Genomic DNA, 23,052 nt, shown 5'->3' on the forward strand with positions numbered 1-23,052 from the left:
ATGTTTGTGGTGAAATTGTGTCTCTTACTTTGCATCTTTCGTGGTCACTGTGTCTCTTTGGACTAGTTTTGCATTTCTTTCAAGTCTCTTTGTGGTGATCCATTTATACTATTTAAAACTAATAAAGATTTTGAATCACCGCTCAACAGTTACGACGAAACATTTCCTGATGTTTACTTTTTATTATTTCTGTCTGGAACACATGAAATGAGGTTCCTTCCTTCTTCCTGTTGTTGTTTGATTGTGATCTTTAGCTTGATTCAGTTCAAGCGACTGACTCAACCATTGCAGAATATTTAACTTAAAAAACAAAGAAATAAAGAAGCACTAACTGCCCAAAAGCCCCATAAAATACAAAAATAGATGAAATGTGTATAAAAGTTGGTTTTAGCTGCTCCACCTCTCCTCCAGTTTGGATGTGAACGTCCTCATATCAAAGCAGAGAGTCCGCACGTTAATTCATTACATAACCTGTTTTTTAAAAGCTGAATCACATAGTGTGTGTGTGTGATAAAAACATGTTACGCCGTTGTTGTCGTAAGGGTGGTTTATTTTAATTGCCTGTATACAGTATGAACAGGAGTCTATATTGATATCCATATGTGTAAATCGATGCTTCGTCGCGCCCGCCTCGTACTCCCGACGGGAGCTTTTGAAGCAGACTCACCAGGATTTAAACCATGGCACACAACCCCACCCCTAACCCCTATCAGTGTCCCGCTGCAGCTCCCTTTGTCCATGACTTATAAACTCCAAAAACCTTCTTTTAAATATACTGCAAAGATTGTACAGAATATAGAAGTCCACACAGTAAACTAAAAGTACACACATTATTATTATTTTTTTTTATCCCCCCCCCCCGGTATAAACGTAAGTGGCAACTTTTGAGGCTAATGAACTGGTCCGGACATCCGGAGCAAAGGGGGAGGCTAGACACCTGTGAGAAAAAAAAAAAAACAATAACAAGGCCAATTCTGGAATAAAACAAATAAAATAATAATATTACTTTTGTTAGATCTATCGTACAGTAACTAACGCAGCTAAGTTTGTGGCAGCTCCGAAGTCTCGCCGGGGGTTTTAACCTCCTTCTAGAAATGAAACTAAAGCGCAAGCTGCAAAAAATACAGCGAGCTCATTCGTCGTGAATAGAAAAGCAGGTAACGTAAGCACTATACAGTTCTCAATGTTTACATAGCGTATACACACAATCTATAGTATAACAGAGTAGACTATGCCATGAATCAGTAGTCATAAATATTACACTGTGCACGTTCTATTGCACATGTCAAGTGTTTGTACGACATGGTAGGTATCGGGTTAGTTACCTAGATGCCATTTTGTTTTAATACAAAGATGCAACAACACAGATTTCAGGACACTGGCTATACATTTTTCACAAATCCACTTCTTTTTTTTTTCTCTCTTCTTCTCTTCTTCGTCTTAGGGTGTTTTCCTAAATAAAACAAACCTATAATACAACAGTGATATTAAAGTGTGATAAATATTCATGCACAAACAGATGATACTACCTAATATCTAGTATGTGAAAATATAAACTGCTGCACAAGCCAGCCGCGCGGGGAGGGGGTGGGAGGTGGGAGGAGGGTTTTCTGTCGGCTAAACACAACAACAACAAAAAAAAAAAAAATGAGTGATTGGATTAAAAAACAATAAAAATAATAATAATAATAATAATAATAATAATAAAAAGGCACATGGATTTCAGAGGAGCCTATGCATGATACACACACACGCACACACACACACACACCGGACGTTCCTGCCATCTTTCTCGACAACAGGTTACAAAACAGACGACCACATGCAACCACAGAAAAAGGGTCCCACACGCTAAACAAAATCTTTTCCATTCTGTTACAGTTTTCTTTTTTCCCCTCCCTCCCTCCCTCCCTCCCTCCCTCCCTCCTCATCCCCTCAGTCTGTTTGACTCAACAAAAGGGTGCGGATGAGTCTTACTGATGCTAAATAATCATAATTTATGGGAGCGTGTTATAAACTACAAATGGGTGAGCGGGTGGCTGGCACGTGTCGCTTGAAGTGTTCACTGGATGCAGGGCGCCTCGGGGAAACTCTCGCCCTCGGCCGTGTGCTGGACCGTGTGCTCCTGCAGGGCCGTGAGGTCGACAAAGCGCTCGCCGCACCACACGCACTTGAACTGCGTCTCCCGCGAATGCACGCTCTGGTGCTTGGCGAGGTGCTCGCGCTGCTTGAAGCTCTTGTCGCAGCTGGCACACTTGAAAGGCTTCTCCCCCGTGTGGACGCGGCGGTGGCGCTGCAACTCCGACGAGTACCTGAAGCGCTTTTCACAGTCGGGACACTTGAGCGGCTTTTCCCGCGTCGGGTCGCAGCGGTGCTGGACGAACTCGGACGACGACACGAAGCGCTTGTCGCACAGGGAACACTTGAGCGGCTTCTCTGTGCAGTGAGAGTTCTGGTGGCGCTGCAGCGTCGAATTCTTTTTGTAGCCTTTGCCGCACACGTCACACTTGTAAGGTTTCTCCACTTCACCGCCACATTTGTGTCGCAGCAGTTCTCCCGACTGGCTGAAAGACTTCTGGCAGGACGCACACTTGAACAGACTCTCCATGCCGTGAACCTGCTGGTGGTAAAGCAGGTGGGACGGCTGGAGGAAGCCCTTATCGCAGAGGTTGCACTTGAAAGGGCGATCGGCTGGGTTTTTGTGAGTGCGGCGGTGGCGCACCAGAGCGTACTGCTGCTTGAAGCTCATCTGGCACTCTTCGCACTGGAAAGGTCGCTCCTCGGAGTGGGTGCGTTCGTGCTGCCGCAGATCGGACGGGCGCTTGAAGCTCTTTCCGCATGAGCCGCAGCGGAAAGGCCTCTCGCCTTCTGGCTGGCATTGATGGTGGAGGAGCTCCGACGACTCTTTAAAGTGCATCTCACACAAATTGCACTTGAAAAGGTGCTCGCCCGAGTGAGCGTACATGTGCCGCACGAGGTGGGAGCGGTGTTTGAAGCTCTTCTCGCACACGGCGCATTTGTACGGCCGCTCCGAGCTGTGTGTGCGCTGGTGATGGGCCAGGTGCGACGACTGGCTGAAGCTTTTGTCGCACGTGTCACATTTGTACGGCTTTTCACCAGTGTGTATTCTTTCGTGGCGCGTCAGCTCCGACAGATGCCGAAAGGACTTGTGGCACACCGAGCACTTGTATGGCCTGTCTGGGGAAGAAGCCTCAAACGCAGGCGGAGACGAGGCACTGATCGCTGCGCCGCCGGACGTCTCCCCGGTGGAGGGCTGCTGGGGGTTGGCGGCTGATGAGGTCGGGGTGGCGTTCCCGGAACCCGGCCGGTACGTCTTCTCGCAGATGGAGCACTTCATCGGATTGTTTCCGTTACCGTGCGAGTTGTGATGCTGGGCCAGGGAGGTCAGCAACGAAAAGCCCATCTTACAAACGCCGCACACAAACGGCTTCTGCTCCACCTGCACGCACTGATGCTCCAGCAGGTCCGTCGCCTGGCTGAAGATCTTCATGCACTGCGTGCACTGGAATGACCGGTCCGTGCTCACCATGCACTGGTGCTCGTGCGGGTTTGCCAGGTGCGATATGTCGTGGCCGCAGGCGCTGCACTTGTGCCCTCTCTCGCCACCTACCTGCAAGGAGGGCTGCTGGGCTTGGACGGCGAGCTGCTGGCCGTGCTGGGGCTGCTGCAGGGAGGTGTCGGGCTGCAGGACGACTCCGTACACCGTGCAGCCCAGAGAGTTGTCTGCCCCCTGGGGGAGCGTGTGCACAACAGAGGGTGGAGCCACTGCATGTTGCTGCTGCTGCTGCCACGCCTCCGTCATCCTTCCACTTCCACAGGAGCTCAGTGCTCAGATGAGGAGGAGGAGGGGGGGGTTTCAGTGCCAAACTTGACAGGATGGTGGTTTAAGAAAATGTAACCAGCCCCGCTGAGAGGAGCTCACGGATATGTTTGAGTTTGCACACGTCCTGTGAGGCTGTGGTGAGGAAAACCTGCAGGGAAGCAGAGGAAACAAATGATTTAGTAAACATTAAAAACACCCGATCAGAGCACACAGTGGAGGATGTGAAAGAGCAGGTACTGATGGGAGTGTGACTGCAAGTTAACAAGACTTGAGTTTCCAGGCTGAGACTCAGAATAAGGCTGCCTGAATTTCAGGTCCTGCTTGTGGTTGATGATAAAACCGAAACAACAGCTAAAGGCCTAAAACTAGTTCCTCAATTATTCTAAACACTGCCTTTCTATGAAACTTACAAGACTGTGACATAAACCCCAAAACGCTTCTTTAAAAGCAGAATAAATAAACGCACACAAACATACACAAAGAACCTTTAGTTAAACCAGTTTAGAGCTTCAAACAAATCCAGCATTAATGGGCTCGGTCTATTTCCTGAAAACCGGGCTCGTAATAATTTGGTATAGCGGCTAAATGTGTAGTTTTAGTGGTTCTGATATAACAATGCGTCGCTTATCTTCTTTTTCAAGTGTGTTTTATTGGAGATAGTGTTATTTTTTTAATAGAATATAAGGTAAAAGTGTTTCTGATCCAGGATGTAGCTAGCATTCCGAGGTTAGCTTGTCAGCTGCGACAGCTAGCAGCTAACTAGCTTCGGCTAACGGGCTAACCGTTAGCTTCGGCTAACGATGCTAAACAACCGGACTTCCTAATTTTGAATAACGCCGGTTATCTCCCCATAGAAACCCCGCACTGATATCCGGAATGTCTGTGTTATGAAATGGACAACGTCGGCTGATAAATAAATAAAAGGCGACTGAAGCGACGGCGTCTTTTAGCTACATCGCTCGGCTTGAAATGCCGCTTTATGAAAGGCCACAATAACGTCTACTGGTCCGTTTGATAGGACCCCAAATCAAGCTAGGCCTGCCCGGAGCTGCAGGGGGAAATCCGCCTCCTGCAGCCGAGCCTCGCACATCTGCAAGAAAAAAAAAAAAAATCAACCTCCGTTCAAGGCAAAATAATTAACGATAACTCACTCGGGGTGGTTACTGGTGCTTTCCGCTGCTGCTCTCGGCCTGTGGTCCACAACCGTCGACGTTTTCGGGACTCGGAGGACCGGCGGTGGAGGGGATGCGGTCGAAGCCGGACGCCATCCTCCTGCAGACGGACGGACACCGGAAACCGCCACGCAGCGAGGTGCCGCCGCTGTGCCGCTACAGCCGCTCCATGCTCGGAAGGGGAGAGTCGGGGGTGCCGGGGGACGCGAACCGAGCTCCCGGGTGGAGATTAACGGCGACGGGAGTTTGTTTAAAGAGCTTTCAAACAAAACACAAAGAGCGAAATGGAGCTGGTTGAGAAATCTGAAAGTGCACTTCTCCGTTCTGACGGCAGGGGGCGGCGTTTCTCCCTTTAACTCAGAGCGAACACGGGGCGCTAGTGTTCCCCCTAATGATCTGAATAATATTCAATTAGATTAAATATGCCTCATAAAACCACCTCAATCAGATCAGACAGAGTAAAACAAAATGTCTCACCTATTACATCTCCCTTGGCTGCATTTACACAGACACTACTATTAAACTAATAATCAGAATGGATAGATTAAATACACGAGACATGTAGCACCCACCTAGACCAGACCAGGCACCCCCACCCCATAGCAATGACACTCCTCCCAGCAGGATGCAGCCTGACACAGACACACACACAAAAACACTTTAGGAACAACTAAAAAAAAAAAACATGAAGAACAGCACAAGGTGTTGACCTGGCCTCCAAATTCACTAGATCCCAAACTGATCCAAGTATCTGTGTCTGATTAATAAAGGAGCAGCTGTAATCGCAGTCTGTCAGCAGTAAAGAGATTATACTGTAACTCGACCATAACCTGGATTATTATCAGTTTACAGTCCTCATTACTGCTACCGTATTGTTGGCAGCAGCTTCACTGGTCCGTGCAGACGCAGTCAAAGTACACATGTGAAAATACTGGAAGCAAGAAAGCAAATAAGGCTCACAGCTTTAAGTAGCTCTCTTTAGCTGGTTGCTTTTGGACAGAGCCAAGCTGGGAAACTTGGATCCTGGCATATATGTGGATTTTACTTTGATACGCACCACTATTTGAACATTGCAGACTAAGCCTATGGCAACAGCAATGCAGTTTGAGCTGCCCTGTCTCTGGTTCCACTGCTGATAGGTACTGACCACTACAGACCAGGAACACCCCACAAGAGCTGCAGTTCTGGAGATGTTCTGACCCAGTTTGGTGCAGGTGTCTTAAATCCTTCCACTTTGTCCATTTTTTTTCTTCCTGCCTCTGGCATCAGTATTGAGGACAAAATGTTCAGCTTGCTGCCTGATAAAGCCCAGCTGCTCTGAGAACCAGATAATCAGCGTTATTCCCTTCACCTGTCTGTGGTCTTAATGTTATGGCTGATCTGTGTATGATTGTCCGTTCTAGCTCTCTGCAATAAGGGTATTTTCCAAAACATCAGACTATATGCTCCACAACTTACTGAGTCATCAAATCAAATTAAATGTATTTAAATTTAAATGTTGGTATTTAATGTTTTGGCAGGAGTTTTAAACTTCTTTTGGTAAAACTATCTTTAAAGACAGGAAACACTTTGACTCTCTCTCTGTTGGGCAAATTTTCTCTAAGATCTGATTAATCCAGAGAGACGAGAGTCACCACCAAACTCTTACTGACTCGCTACCGACAAACTGAAACCAAAACCAAAACCATTTGAAGCTGACTGCCAAATCCTCAGCTCCATGACAACCCTCACTTTTACAAACTTAGCTGCGCCAGTTTATTTAGGGGGAAAATTCATCATAAAATCTTGGCACCACTCTCTATCTGAAGTGTAAACTACAGGTCAAAGCTTTGGTTAAATGCTCAGATATTTAGTTTTTTATTATGAGCACTTAAACTCATTTACTGCTGTTTGTTGAGTGCAGTTTAAGAGTTTCTGGCTTCAGTGGTCCAGTGGTGGTGGTTCTCGGTTTCCCAGCTTGACCTGTGGTTAATTACCTGACTTGTGAATATACAACCACTGGACAAGAGCCTCAATCACAGACTGTATACTGTATAAAGATGGGTGAACCCTCGGTGACGTCGCTCATGTGTTTCCTGAAGAGTAGTTTTTGAAGCTCAAGTGTTGCGCCTCTGGTTGTCTCCATCTTATCTTTATCCACCTACTGTAACTCCCAGATAATTCAAAAATGGTCACAGAGCTGGAGCTGGAGATAAAGACAGCTAGCAAACCTGTGTTGATAATTGTTCCATCAGTTCCCAAGCAGTTGTCATAAATGGAATAATTAGCAATAAAAACCAAAATGGTCCGCGTACATTTTGGTACTTCAAGTTTGGTTTTAGACTTTAGTCTAGAGTTTGTTTGATTTTGAATTTAAAATTTGTCAAAAACAAAAAAATACAAAATTTACCTTTCGTCCTTTAATATATGAACAAAGAAAATATAAATCAGAAAACAGGGGTTATTTGATTCATAGAAAACATCTGAATTTCTCTCTGAGCATTTGCCTTGTGAATCTGGAGAAGAACCAGATTTATCTAGTGCTGAACACAATGATCCATGGACCAGTGGAGTCACCATGGAGACTACTTCCTGGACCAGAGAGACCTGGACCAGTGGTCACCACGGAGACCACTTCCTGGACCAGAGAGACTTGGACCAGTGGAATCACCATGGAGACTACTTCCTGGACCAGAGAGACCTCCACCAGTGGAGGCACCATGGAGACTACTTCCTGGACCAGAGAGACCTCCACCAGTGGAGTCACCATGGAGACTACTTCCTGGACCAGAGAGACCTGGATCAGTGGTCACCATGGAGACTACATCCTGGACCAGAGAGACTTGGACCAGTGGAGTCACCATGGAGACTACTTCTTGGACCAGAGAGACCTGGATCAGTAGAATCACCATGGAGACTACTTCCTGGACCAGTGGTCACCATGGAGACCACTTCCTGGACCACTGAGACCTGGATCAGTGGAGTCACCATGGAGACTACTTCTTGGACCAGAGATACCTCCAAAGTCCAAATGTTGTAGGCTACTTCCCGGTCCATTGAAGAAAAATACGGTTGTTGTTTTTTAAAATCACATTAGTAGAAAGAAAATTATGTTTCATATTAAAAATGTCTTTTTTGTTTTCGACTACAGAATAAAAGAAAGTTTTAAACTCAAACTTGAAATACCAAAAGATGCACAGACTGTGCTGTAAACATGTTTATTTCTGCTATAAAGTTAGATATTTCATCATAGAGGTCTACGGAGGTTGACTCACTTTTCGGAAACCAGCCTCTAGTGGCCATTAAAGGAACTGTACTTGTTGGTTTTGACGCTTGGCATCGACAGGTACTTTGCATTATTTCTTCACGAATCATTTGCGACAACAGCAATAACCACACGACACTTGTTAATTTCAAACATTTCATTATTTTCTCCACATTAACTTCGAAACAACCTCATAAACCAAAGAGTAAGAAAGAGCATGCTCGGGCATGCAATGATGTCACAACATGATGATGCCACTGGGTGCGAAGTATAAAACATACAGTAGCAGTAGAGTTTCTTTTTATATCATTCATAAACTCATAAGGACGTTTTTCGTTTTATCCACTGAGAGTTAAAAGCTAGCGTTTTTATTTTACACCGCTCTCCATGTCTCACGTAGCCTCGTGTTGCTGGATAAGAGAGACAAGAGGGGAGAAACTCACAAACTGACACCAGATTTGAGCAGGCTTAAACGTACATGCTGAAAAAAATCTCATCCGGCCCGAAAAATAAGTGTCTGGAAAGGACACCGTAGAAACCCCGATTTTCCCTTTTTGACTGGGAGACAAAACAGTGCATGCCATTTCAGGATTTCAAGGGAGAGGGAGGGAGGTTTGAGTGGGATGAGAGGGAGAGAGTGGGATTAGAGCGGGACGGGGAGGTCACCTTTCTTGATTCTGAAGGTTATTCGTCTCCTCTTAAAGCCTGCCCACGTGTTGGGAGGGGTCAGGGGTTTCGTCTAGGCTCGGGGTTCTTCAAATAAATAAAGTTTTGAGACGGAAAATGAATAAATACGAGGCACTCAGCATTCTCTCTGTCTTGCAAACTGCAAAAAAGTAACAAACTTGAATAATAATGACACATACACATATATAGTAGAATTAGTGGTTATAACATAACAGTCTCAAGGCTGTACAAAGGGGCAAGGCTGAATCCACCTCAGTATGTCAGCGTGTTTTTATGTGTTTGTCCTTTTTGCGTGCGGATGTTTTGTGTGTGGCTCGACATAAAACTTCCACTTATATTTAATAAATAAATTCAGGATTAGACTAGATTGTGTCGATCTCAGGAATCAAAAAAAAAATTTGAAAATAAATAAATAAATCCGTGTTCGGGCCTGGGGTTTCGCTTTCGGACGTGAAGTGAGAGCGGCGCGCGAGGAACAGAACGGTGATGTTAAAGGGATAGAAAATGCACTTTTTAAAACCTCACACAGCCTCATGCAATGGTTGTGTGTAGTTTGTGTGTCGTTTGAAGTGGATGGAAAAGAAAAAGAAAGGAATAATGACGGAGCCCTTTAAAATGGATCTACTCTTGCAGCATAGTTCTGTGTGTAGCGCATAGTGCGGATAGAGAAACTGGTTGGAAGAGGAAAGGAAAAAGGCAAAAGAAAGGTTCAGGATGGAAGGTTTCTCATGACAACCAGGAAACAAGGGGTTGCTATATTCTTGACTAGACTGATCCCCATCCACGATAACTTAAAGCTGCACTCTTCAACTTTCTTGTGACACTTATTCAACCACCCTTTTCTTCTTCTTCTTTATTATTATTATTTTTTTAATTTCCACATGGTTGCAAGCTTAAAATAAGCAAAAGGAACGGTGCTTTTGGTAGAAATGGGCTTCAACAGATGGTGAAACGACAGAGTAGCAACTGTAGAAAGGCTCTGCTGTGTCCGTCACTCAGGCTGCGGGCTCCGGTCGAAATAGGCAGAATGTCCGTCTCAGTACGTAACAATAGAATATAGTTATCAATAAGTCTTAGTAGATCATACCTGTATAAGCTTAAATAAAGAAGTGAATGAAAAGAATGGCTACTCCAATATTGAGTAAAATGACCATAACCACCAGAATAGAGCTGGAGCCCTGGGGGAGAAAAGAGAGGAGAGAGGAAGCAGTTAGTCGGGACGTCCGGGAACAAGACAAGAAACATACACAGGTACACCTTTGCTTTCTGAAGCATCTGTAACATCTGTCTGGGCCCGGTTCAGACCTGGTATCATAATTATCATGTGTCCTGAGTGATCGGATAACTAATCCTGAGATCTGATCTAAGATTCGTGCTCTTGGGGAGATGAGATAGATTTTGGAACAAGCTGCAAAAGTCAATTTATAGTAATTAGGAACTGGTTGTTGTAACAGAACGTGTTATTTGTTGTGTTTTTAGCATTTATTAGCAACAACATGGGCCATTCAGTTCCATTCTCACTGTTCAGACCTTGTATTACCATTATTATGTGTCCTGAGTGATCAGATCACATGTATTCACTGCCTCCTGAGATCTGATCTTAGATTCGTGCTCTTGGGGAGATGAGACAAATTTTGGAACAAGCTGTGAAAGTTATTTTAAAGTAATCAGGAACTGGCTGTTGTAACAGAACGCGTTATATATTAACAACAACTCCAACATGAGCCATTGTGTCCTGACTCAAGTGTCTCAAATATCCTTCTTCAAGCGCATGTGTTCACCACCACCTGACGTCTGCTTTCATTCTGTATGCAAATAAACACTGACACACTTAAAACAGTGGATCACTATAATTACCGCTGTTTCAGAACCACGAACAGCGCTGTTTGTTTTGGAGACTGGTGACGATGTGTAGACTTGAGGAGATGGGACATATTTTGGAACAAGCTGTGAAGGCAGTTTGATCGGGAGTTGGTTGCTGTAATGCTGTAAGATTTAAACTAGATTTATACTTCTGTAACTGCAAATTACATTTCCGCGTCCACGTCTCTCAACTTAGACGTTTTCTCTCATTTCTGCATTTCAGTAAAAGCGACATTTATTTGCACCAACATGAGCCGTTCAGTCCCACTCGCATTTTTTGAATATGCCCATGTTCAGACCTGGTATTACCAAGTACCCAGCTTTAAGTACGTGTGGTAACCACCTCTTTATAAGCTAATAAACACCACTAGTAGAATACGGTGGAAACAAGCACAGTGGATGACCGTCTACTGCTGTTTCAGAACCACAAACTGTTTGCTGAGTGTGTGAAACGACACGAAGACTTGGGGAGATGAGAGAAATTTTGAAGCAAAAGTGATCGGGAATTGTTTGCTGTAATAAAGCTAGTTGTTTGTTGAGCTTTAAGACAGATGTATGCCTCTGTGTCAGGTGTATGACGCAGGTTTAGCCAAGAAATTTAACTAAACGCTAGATCACAACACAATAATGACTGGTCCGAATTACATTTCCCCCTATATACAGTCTACTTAGATGTCTTCTCTCTTTTCTGTATTGTTCTAATTTCAGTAAAAGCAACTGTTGTTTAACATTTATTATCTCTAACATGAGCCGTTCAGTTCCGCTTGCAACTGTCTGAATAGGCTCATGTTCAGACCTGGTATTACCATGAGTCCTGTGTTCAGACCACAAGTATCTGGCTTTAAATACATGTGTTCAACACCACACCACAGTAGAATACAATGCAAACAACTGCTGTCTCAGAGCGATGAATCACTATCTATCTACTGCTGTTTCAGAACCACAAACAGCGCTGTTTGCTTTGCCTGTGCTACGATGTGTAGACTTGGTTGCTGTAATGCTCGAAGCTTTAAACTAGATTTATACTTCTGTGGCAAATCTATGACCAAGAAATGTAATTAAACGCCGCCGCGGCACAAACCACGGCAACTGCGACTGGTCCGAATTACACTTCCTCGTCCACGTCTCTCAGCAGCTGTGAACAGAAAATTCTCCCTCCTTCTTCCCCCTATATACAGTCTACTTAGATGTCTTCTCTCTTTTCTGTATTGCTCTAATTTCAGTAAAAGCAACTGTTGTTTAATATTTATTATCCCCAACATGAGTCGTTCAGTTTCACTTGTAATTATTTTCAACTGCTGTCTCAGAACAATGAATCCCTATCTACTGCTGTTTCAGAACCACAAACAGCGCTGGTTGTAAGGCGTCCGTCGTGACATTAAGACCTGGGGAGATGAGACAGATTTCTTTCTCTCTCTGAAAACATGTACGTTTGTTATTGTGAGTTATTTTACAGACCTGCAAACAAAAAGCTTAGATTACAACTAGTCCCCGCTGAAGTTAAAGCCGCATGACTACTTTGCACACGTCAACATGATCAATATTCATCAGTCATTCATCTGTCGTACTAAATTATTCAGCTAGGAGAGTTTCATGCCCTGAAAATCACTGTTAGGCTTTTAAAATGAAGAGTGTTGAGTGTTACTGAGGTTGGATTAAAAGCCTGAAACTGGTATTTTTGAATGCAATAACAGATTACGGGTCATTGCCCGTTGCATTACTCATCTAACTATCATCAACCGAGCTGTGCAGACTCACTGAGTTTGATTTGAGGGTGAGATGCTCTCCTTCCTGCTCCAGAGTGATGGGCTGAGACTTTAGGGGTGGGGAGAGGGTGAGGTCCCTGTGCAGCGGCCACTCCTCCAGCTCCGCCCCCACATTCAGGTTGTCCAGCATCTGTACAGAGTCCATGGATCCCTCTCTGACCGGCCGGAGGCCTCGGGATCGCAGACGGTTGTTTTTGGGGGCCGGGGACTCCTGACCCAGCCCCCGAGACGTCTGCCCCGAGTCGGGGCACTGAAGCCTCATGTCAACCGTATAGTCATTCATCCTCTCCTCGTCCTGCTCCGTGAGGCGCGAGTGGGCAGGGCTCCATCTCAGGGTGCTTTCAGCAGTCCAGCCCCCGGTGAGGCCATCTAGCCTTTGGTCGATAACAGCATGCTCGTTAAGCTTGTGGTTGGAGGGGTTGTGCTGCTTTGGATGGTGGTTGGAGTAGACATGCTCTCGAGGGTTGTAACTAGAAGAGACGTGGTCCTTTGCATTGTGATTAGAAGAGATATAGTCTTGGGGCTTGTGATTGGAAGAAGCATGCTCAGAAGTCTTGTGATTGGACATGTTATGTTCCAAGGCCTTGTGATTGGATAAAATGTGCACCTGCGGTTTGTAGTTGGAAGAGGTATGCCCGCAGGCCTTGTGATTGGTGGAAGAGTGATCCCATGTTTTGTGATTGGAGGACGAGTACTCCCTTGACTTGTGATTGGAAGAGGCGTGCTTGGAGGGCTTTTGGTTGGATAAGGAGTGCTCCCACACCCTGTAGGAGGAAGCGTGCTCCCGGGACTTGTGATTGGACAAGGATTTCTCCCGTGGTTTGTGGTTGGGTAAAGGGGCTTGCTCGTGGCCGTTGATCTGGCCCTCCTGCTCCTCCAGAAGGGACGGCGTGGTGGAGCGGCTGCTGCCTCCCCGATCCGGGTACATGTCATCGGTCCAATTGTTAGCCCCTCCCCTTGGCAGGTCCACACCCCGCCCCTCCACCAGCACCTGGATCTCAGCCCCGCCCTGATCGTCCACGGCGCTCTGCCGCATGAAGCAAGCGTTTCTGGGGCGATGGGCGTGTTTGGGCGGACTGTGGGGGGGCGAGGTGGGCACGCTCAACACCGGGCTGAGATCAGGTGTTATCACAGGCGGCGTGGTGTCCGGAGTGCACAGCTCCGGACTGTCTGTTCCTGTGGAGATGACCTCGTGGTCTTTGTCCTTGGCGTCCTGGTGTTTGGGCCTCTGACATTCGAGCCCTATGAAAACAGCAGGAGAACAGCACCGGTGAAGTGAGTTGGCGCCGATCCACAGCAAAAACCTACAGCGTGAGTGTGTCTGAGTGTTACTGGCATGCAGCGGAACAAATGGAGAGGGGAGCTGCAAGCCGTCTCGTGGCTCTGTGGATTAACAGAACTGATTTAATTTGAATCCTCGCAGGCTTATCCTTTGTAGTTTTATTACGAGATCGCGGTGTTTGCACACTGCTCAGCGAATCCACATATTTGACATCTAACTATTCTATTAAGTTCAGATACTTATCCATTTATGTAGATTTCACTTTAAGATAATGAGTGCAGCTCCGTCATTTGGTCACGACTCATGACTAATTGTTACAAAGCTGGTCTCTGTGGGAAACTAAAAAAAAAAAAAAAAAAGGAGTGTGCAATAGAAGCAGTGAAGCTGAGGAAAAAAGGGTTTCCAGTTTTCAGGCTGGACAGTAAACTGTAAAACTATGAGGTTGTAACACTCGTCATCACAAGTGAACCTGCAAAATATCCAAAAACTTGTTAAAACTGACTTTAGATTCATTATTTATTTTCATTAGTGCACATCTTAGCATGCTAACACTTAGCATTAGCATGTTAGTATTTGTAGGATGCTGACGTTAGCATTTATTTAAACTTAAACTTTAAACTGGACTGGCAAAAAAGATATTACATTTTTATTTAATTTAGTTTATGTTTAGGTTGAACAGAATTAAAGCTTCAAGAGAACAACAAAAGTATTGTCCATTAGTGTGTTAGCATATATTAGCATTTTTATGTTAGCATTTATTTCAAACTAATACTTTAGAGGCAAACTGTGGGACAGAAAGTTAAATAATTTAGCCTAATTTGATCTAACTAGCTAGCTTAATTTAATAAATAAATGTTTATTTAAATACATTTAAATTAAGGATTCAAAGGAAGCATCAATGGCGGCTAGTTAGCTAATTAGCATTTAGCCCAGCTAATTTATCTGATGCTGCTTTTTGTCTACAATATGATTAGATAAAATTTTATGGTGTAGTAAAACAAACTCAGTTACTAAGTTAACGCCACATGAGAAGCTAAAATTGCAAAACCTGCTACACATTAATATGCTAGCATGTTGTAGCATAGTAGCATGTAGCGTAGCAAAGAGTGTGACGGATAAATATGTGAAAGAACCTTATGCTATGCACTAATTATTATTAATTATTAAATAACGGATCACTGTTTTATTTTTAATTATCAGAGACTAAACAAAACATAAAACATAATTTAGGCTAGTTAGCTTTTAGCACAGCTAGTTAACCTCATGCTATATATTTCTCCTATAGGCTTAGATTTAGCCACCGCATATTATGGTGTAGCTTTAGCAGATGCTATCGCTGCTGTTTTTTGTAAATGCTAATGGACAAAAACATACAATATGCAGAATATCGATTTATTACCAAGTGCAATATATATATATATTTGTATACATTTTATTATGTTAATGTTGTTTTTTCTTTTTACTGTGTTTTCTTTTGTATCTGTGGATAGTTGCTGGTGTTCTCATCTGAACGGCTGGTGTATAGTTTGAGTGAAAATAAACATTCCTCATGTCCATGTGGTGGGTAAAAAGTGCAAATAAAACAATATATATATGCACGTAGTACCATTTTGCCCACTCACCATTGCCGTAGATGTGAAAGGAGGGCGAGAGCTCTTTGGCAGCTATCCGGGCCAGTCGACACTCCTCCGTGGCTTTCTGCGCCACCCCTTCAGCTGCCTCCGCCTTCCCACGAGCGTGGCTCATCCTGAACAGCACAGGTAGAAACACTGCAGTCAGAAAAGGGCTTTCGACTTCAGGGTTATTGATTGATTGTCCTCATCCACGGAGTTCTGCTTTATTTGTCCTCGTTTATAACCAAGGAACAACAGGCTACAGGTCACTTAAATGAGTGGAAGTAAACGGAAATACTAGAAAGGTTAATTATTCTGCACTAACACATGCCAGTACTGTCTGACAACCTTTCTTTTCTGTGCCTAAATCCATCACAATGATGTTCATTGGTCGTATGTGATTTTAATTATAATGAATTGTTGTTTTTTTTGCATATTTTCCATCCAAATAAAATTTAATGTCAGGGGTTAAAATATCTTAATATCTTAATATCAAGGGAGTGTAAAAACACGGCCGCATTAGCCTTTTAGGAGGGCCTCGGGGCAAAAATTTGCGATGGACCCCCACAGACCGCATTCAGTCCTAAATATTTAAAACATCTTTGTTTGTAAAACAATAAAATAACCTGATAATTAGCTGATTGGTGCACAGAAGTGTGCTTTACCTGTGACATCGCTTCCTGTCTTACCTTGACATGGCAATCTCAGCTTTCTGCTTGGCGGTGTCCACGGCTTTCTCCGCTGCCTCCACAGCCCGGTCCACCTTCTCTCTGATCTTACTGGCCCTCAGCGGGATCAGGTTCTTGCGTTTTCCGCTCACGAGGACGTTCTGCTTGTACTTTCCTTCTTCTTTGGTGCCATCGGGGAAGGTAGTGCACCCGTACCCGTGCCTCTTGTTCCCGGCCCATTCGCCTGCGTAGTGCAGGCCGTCCGAGCGCCGGCTCACGCCCCAGCCGGCCCTCTGGTCGCTGCGCCACTCTCCGGCGTACATCTCGGTGACGGTGGCGTCGACGGGGGCGCCCTGCTCGCTCTCACTGGCGTTGGAGTGGATGTCGGATGCGGCGGAGCTGACCGTGCTCATGCCGGCCTCGCTGCAGAAGGAGCTCTGCTTGCTGAGCTGACTGGCCAAAGAGCTTTTGGACTCCGACCGTCGAAGCTTCAGGCCACTCAGGATGGACTGCCGGAAGCGGCCTTTCCTCTTCCTCTGGCGTTCGGCCTCACTCGGAGCTGTCAGAGCGAACCCTCCTCGGCCCACTGGGCTCCCTGCCAGCCCGGCCACCACGCTGTCCGTGGGCGTGGTGGCGGCGCCATCCTCCAGCACAGCGGGAGGGCCGTGGCTGTGCTCGGAGCGGAGAGAGTTTATGGACGTTCGCAGAGGGAAGAGGATGACGGCGGCCATGCCGTACGGGACACTTTGCCGTACGCCATAGCCATGACGCATCCCTCCCAGCCACTGGCCTTGGTAGGTTCCTAGAAGATAGACAAAGGGACATTAGAAAGAGTCAGACATGAGCTGTGTGTCCAAATGTTTAAAGATATCTACACCGGACCAAAGAAAGAAGTGTCCACAGCACGTAGGGTACAGTCTGAGGCCAGTGGTCAATTTCTACCACAATGAGTTACAAACTTACATACGACCTGTTTGCTACCACGTGGCAGTTGTAGTAACGCAGCTTGACCACAGGGGCAGCGCTGAGCTGAGTTAATACAAACCACGCCACAGAACCAGACATCTTTCTTATCAGGATTTGATTCATTGACGTTTAGAAACAACTACTTTGCATGTAATTTTATCCTTTAAATCTCCTTTACTGGCTTTATCACGGTCTCCTCAGTCAGTTTTAGAGGGAGGGTGTTGCAGCAAATATATTCTGGTTTATTAACAGTGTAGAGAAATGCCACGTACACTCTCAAAATTGCCAGCATCTTCAGAAGAAGTCGAACAATGCCTACAGTTTCCCCTCACACAGGCTAGGAAAAGGATAAGAGGAAAATATTCCTTAACGAGCGAGAGATCTCAAAGAAATATGTGTGATCCGCCTTTATTCGATCACTACAGAACGCCAGGAATAACATCTTTGAAATACTACATCGCCAAACGGAGGCACATATTGGCTCAACATTGAAGCTGTGAAAATAAATAAATAAAACACTTGAAATAAACCAAGAAATTTGGCAGAAAGGCGCATATGTGCTTTGTGGACAAACAGGCCCGAGCTGCGGCGTTTGGCACAATCGACGGAGGGGGCGTGCGGGAGACGAACCAACACAAAGTACAGCAACACAAAGAGAGGACTGTCATGTTTTCTCCCAGTGTCCTCGTCTCCATCTGCACCAACAACAAATAAATAAATAAACGTTGGAATGGACGCTAGGACCTTCAGAGCGAAGGTGATCTCTCTGGAGGAGCTTTTAAACACAGCAGGTCTTGCGTAGGTCAACATCTCACAGCCGCCGTCCTCCCATCCTTCCTCGAATTCCCAGAGGTGGTCAGAGCAAGAGGTGAGGCAGAGTTTCATGTTTCTGGGCAGGAAGCTCGACAGTCATCAACGCAGACAATTAGCTTCCAGCTCAGAGAGATTCAATAAGCTCTGGTCTCTACAAAGAGATAACCACGTCTTTAAAACTCTAAACTAAATGAAGTCTGCGTATTCTTGACGGCTACGGCTTTTACAGATTTGGATTGTTATTGGTGTCGGTCAACGCGCTTCACAGTTAGCTGCTAAAGAAACTCAGATGATTGTTTAATATAATTCTATTAATTGTGGAGCAGGAGCTGTCCGTGATGCTGAAACTAACGCATCCCCTGACAGGAAGCACATCCCTTGCTTATCTATCAAAATAAAAGCTTTTATTTTTCTGCGCGTGTTATGGAGAATGTCTACTGATGGAAAAATAAATAAATAAATAAATAAATCAGCTCTAATTTATGCTTCTAAAAGTCACCTTTTGTCCTCCATAGGGCAGTTTATCAGGACATGTCCACGGTGCTGAAACCTAAATCTTGTAAAATAAATATCTCTGTATTTTTTCATGTTTGCACACCTCTACTTATGATCTATAATTATATTATTATTGTAAATATTTACTTTTTAAAAAAAATTTAATTCCAATCTACAATCTGTTAGGGACATTTTCAAGCCCCCAAAACTTCTAAAACAAGACTGGTGTTTTAAATTCAATCATGACAGAAACATAATCTGTCGTCTACCTTCAAAGGATGCTGTTTTTACAGTTAGCAAACAAGTAATTGCACTTTATTAAGTCAATACTTGACTAATTAAACTTAAATTTAAATAAATTAGTTGCTAAATGTGGCACCAGTAAGAGATCTGAGTCTTAAAATCCTTTTTTTTATAGAGTTTTGTGTTTTATCTGTAAATGTTTTATGGATCAGGAGCTGTCCAGGGTTCTGAAATCAAAACCTCTTCAATAAACTGAAAATTAAAACCTTTTAACACGACGTCTCCCTATTTTTATGTATTTTTTAATGTTTGCATAGCTCTACTAATCATCTATTATCACTCTAGTGTTGCAACCAAATATAGGATTACTGTGTCCCAGTTTCAGATCATCTGTTTTTTTTTTTCAGTTTGCACATGGGAATTTATTTGTTTATTTAGAAATCTTGACTGTCTCGACTCCATACGTGTAAATAAACAAGATCCTGATGTTCTTTCACACTTTATTTTAAGCTTTGAGCAGATTTAATTCAGACTTCTTCAAAGGCACTTTTTTTGTGATGCACAGTTCAATGGACCGGGTGCTGTCCATGGTTCTGAAACCATACCTTGTTAAACAAACTGGAGAACTCCAGGTTATCTCTGTATTCTTTCACGTTTACAGAACTCTTCTTGTCATCTATTATTTTTGTAAAATATTTAAACATTCATATTTACAATTTTAATTCCCAACTAATCGACCAGGAACATTTTCAATCCTCCAGAAGCTATAAAACAAGAGTCGCAATTTCACTCTTGATGGTTTTTATTATCCCACCAGTTCGGTGTCGCCTATTATTATTTAAAATTTCCCCTTTTTTTCTTGTTTTAATTCCCAACTATGTTTGGTGAAGAACAATTTCAAGCTTCCAAAAGCTTTAAAATACCATTACTGTGTCCCAGTTTCACTCATAGTAGTGGTGTACATTATTCTGTAGTCAGAACTCAAAGACAGGCCTACAACATTGTTTAAAACTCTATAAATTTAAACGCTCAAGGTTACAGTATTTGCACTTATTGTAATTTACAAGTCTGACGGCAGTATGGAAATTAAATGTTGACATTTTACCAGGTTATCTGCTTTAATCTGCAGGTCATTTTTTCCTTTTAATTCCCAACTACATTATGTCAGGAACCTTTTCGTGTCCCAGTTTGACTCTTAATAGTAGCATTGTCTGAGTTATTTCTATGTTTCTTCTTTATTATTAATGTAAATATTTCCACTTTCTCTTTTATGTGCCAACTTTAATTGATCAGGAATCTTTTCAAGCCTCCAAAAACTTGTTTTTTTCAAGATCCATAAATTAAAAAAGGATCCCATCTTGTCTTTTAAGCTTTGAGGAAGTCCTGTTTACAGTTGTGAAAGTCACCTTCCTTCCTCTGTCTGTGGTGCTGAAGTGTCTGTGGCCTATAATACTGTATGTTCTTCTTCTTATTATTAGGCTCTTATTGTTTTTACTGAGCCTGCCACTTTGTGTGTGTGTGTGTGTGTTGAGGGAGAAAACCTGCACATTTACTGGGTTGTGGAAAATGTGTCAGCTCGTGCGTGCTATATTCATCTGTCGGCGGTCTTCCACGTGAGCGGAAGAGAGAGGCAGAGCTGTCCCGTGACGCAGTCTCTTTTTTATTTCCTTCACTCTCTTCTCCATCTTTGTTTTTATTTTGTTTTTTCTTCAGCGTGCAGGTGTGAGCCGATGCAGCCGTCGTGGTTTCATTCCACCTGCTTTTATTTATTGACCTCCATCGTCAGGGTTTCTCGGAGGCGGTTATCAAACGGCCTCAATTATGTCCGACCGGCAGGCAGGCAGGAACGGAGCGGAGCGGAGGGGGTTGGGGGGAGCCAATCAGAGAGCAGGAGAGCCGCGAGCTGGTCTCTAGTGACACGCTGACCTGCTGTCTCCGCGTTACCATGGAGACTCTGCATCACGGTGATGCAGAGGGGGAGAAGGGAAGGTGTGATTTGATAAACAGGAGCGATGAGGTTTTAATTTCGAACCTGAGACACGTGACCTCGCTCGAAGATGTTTGTGTTGTTTCCTGAGTCTGGAAATAAAACACACCAGGAAGTGAAACCCCACCCCTCTCATGTGAGACTCAACTCACTGTCTGTCTGTGTGTCTCTTATATCTATCTAGTATTTTGTTTGTCGTCTCTTTGTTGTCACCTGATATCTTTTATTTTAACCTCTTTGCGCTACTTTTTTGTCATCTTGCGTATCTTTGTAGTCATTTGACTTCTTTCTGTAGTTGTTTTGCGTCTCTTTGTGGTCATTTCACTTTACTCTGGAATCGTTTGACTTCTTTTTCGACTGATTTTGCATCTCGTTGTTGCTGCTTTGTCTCTTCGCGGTTGTTTTTGTGTCTCTTTACGATCACTGCGCTTTGTAGTTGTTTGACTTCTTTTTGAAGTTGCCTTTTTCCGGCCATTTTACTTCACTCTACAGTCGCCTGCCTCATCTTTGTGCTTGTATTGTGTGTCTGTTCCGTAACTTTATGTCTTTTTATGCTCGTCTTGAACCTTTTTGTTGACATTTTGAGTTTTTGAAGTCTCTTTTACGTGCCTTTGTCATCAGTTGACGTGTTTTTGTTTCTATTTTGAGCCGTTTCGTGTCTCTTTATGGTCATTGTACTATAGTTCTGTATTTTTTGGGTGTCTGTGTCTTTTTGTTGTCATTTTGCATGTTTTTTTCTCCCCATTTTGTGCATCTTTGTGGTTGTTTTGAACCTATTTTTGCATCTGCTTGAGGTCGTTTTACATTTTCCCTCCTTTCTGGTAACTGTGTGCATCTTTCACCCCTCGTTTAGCATGTCTTTATGTCTCTTTGAAGCCATTTCACGCAGCTTTTTTGTGTCTCTTCGTTGCAGTTCAGTCTCTTAGATGTTAGATGTTTTGTAGTGAACTCTCAGGTGGTGGAAAAACTGTGGCTTATAACTTAAGTATTTGGTCCACACTACTTTCTGCTACAGTCGATTCCCACTGCCACTCCTCTGCACGTATATTATACTACAAAACAGGGCTTGACCCCCTGGTGCTGCTGGTGCTGTGGCCCGTAGGCCTCATCAGTAATATATATCCGTGCATGTGGATGTGACCTACATGTTATTTATGTAGCCTGCATCAGAGATGTGTTACAGTTGGTTTCAGGAAGCGGGCAAGGTAAGCAAGTTGCTCCACTTGCAGCCCGGGGAGCAGTAGATGAGTCTGGTTTCACTCCTCTGATCTCTAAACTGGTGTTAGGTCTGAAAACAGAAGCTGTGGGAGGACACGGGGGAGGGGGGAAGTAAAGTGTCTCTTACCTCCGTCAGAGTAGGTTTCGGTGCCGTATCCATCCTGCAGCCCGTTGCTCCACGTTCCCTCGTACCGGGCCCCGCTGGCCGTGCTCTCCAGCTGCCCGTAGCGACCTTTGAAACCCTGCGTCCACTCCCCTCTGTACTCCCAGCGGCCCTTGCTCTCCACGCCGATGCCGTGCCGCTTGCCCTGCGCCCAGGTGCCCTGGTAGCTGTTCCCGCTGGGCCACGTGTACACGCCCAGGACCTCGAAGCCGTGGCTCCAGGCCCCCGCGTACTCGCCCTGACCCTGGGGCCCCGTGCAGACCCCTCGGCCATGGGCCTTACCCTGCTCCCACCCCCCGCAGTACGACCCCCCGTCATCAAAGTCAAACCTGCCTCCAGTGGACATGCATGAAACAGGTTTAGGGCAAATCCTTAGAACGTCAAGAAAGAAGAACAAACAAGGGCCCCCGCTTCACTCAGAAGGAGCAAGTAGGGAGGGAGGAGGCCCGGTTTGAAGCAGGTAGCGTGGAGGTGTGGGGGCTCTCTCGACTGTCCCTCTCCTCTCAGTTTAGGATGTGAAGCGCCGGCTCCTGGTTTTTAAAAAGAGCATCACCTCACGATGGAGAAGCAATCCGAGCCTCAGCGACGGGTCTGGAGTGACGAACGCAAGCGGCCGTGCATGCTGCTTCCCATGGGCATGCAGGCTCAGAGTGCTTCTCATCCTCCTCCTCCTCCTCCTCCTCCTCAACTTCCTCCTCCACCTTCCTGCTCCACGCAGCCGTGCAGGCCCGTCGCCTCGTCCGTGCAGCGGGGCTCTCCAGACAAGCGAGGCCTAGGCTTTGCCAGCAGTCCCACAAGGCCCTCGGAGCAGCGGCGGCGGCGGCGGTGGCGGCGGCGGCGGCGGCGGCGGCGGCTCAGCTCAGCTCGGCTCAATCAGACGTTAAGAGCATCCCCACATCCTGCCGCACCGGCAGACGGATACAGGACAGGGATGCTGCTGCTACCGCTGCTGCTGCCACTGCACTCATACGCCATTTAAAAAAAAAAAGAGAGAGAAATATAACCCAGAGAAGTTGAAGATATTTCTC

General features: G+C 45.0%; 2 protein-coding genes across 2 annotated transcripts; both read right to left on the minus strand.

Annotated features, from left to right (window-relative positions):
• Positions 1-1,948: 1,948 nt before the first annotated feature.
• On the minus strand, positions 1,949-5,404 carry LOC311510037 (uncharacterized protein). Its single transcript, XM_084574962.1, has 2 exons — positions 4,996-5,404; positions 1,949-3,992 (listed from the first exon to the last, which is right to left on the minus strand). Exon 2 carries the CDS (start codon positions 3,821-3,823, stop codon positions 2,063-2,065), a length of 1,761 nt encoding a protein of 586 aa, XP_084431088.1. The 5' UTR covers positions 3,824-3,992; positions 4,996-5,404; the 3' UTR covers positions 1,949-2,062.
• Positions 5,405-10,027: 4,623 nt separating this feature from the next.
• jph3a (junctophilin 3a) lies at positions 10,028-22,370 on the minus strand (the record flags this gene model as incomplete). The annotated part of the gene is made up of 5 exons (XM_084574968.1): positions 10,028-10,125; positions 12,569-13,818; positions 15,481-15,605; positions 16,161-16,941; positions 21,989-22,370. 5 exons carry the CDS (start codon positions 22,368-22,370, stop codon positions 10,045-10,047), a joined length of 2,619 nt encoding a protein of 872 aa, XP_084431094.1. The 3' UTR covers positions 10,028-10,044.
• Between the last annotated feature and the right edge of the window lie 682 nt (positions 22,371-23,052).

This window comes from Chelon labrosus (genome assembly GCF_963514085.1).
Source record: "Chelon labrosus genome assembly, chromosome: 3".
NCBI classification, from domain to species: domain Eukaryota; kingdom Metazoa; phylum Chordata; class Actinopteri; order Mugiliformes; family Mugilidae; genus Chelon; species Chelon labrosus.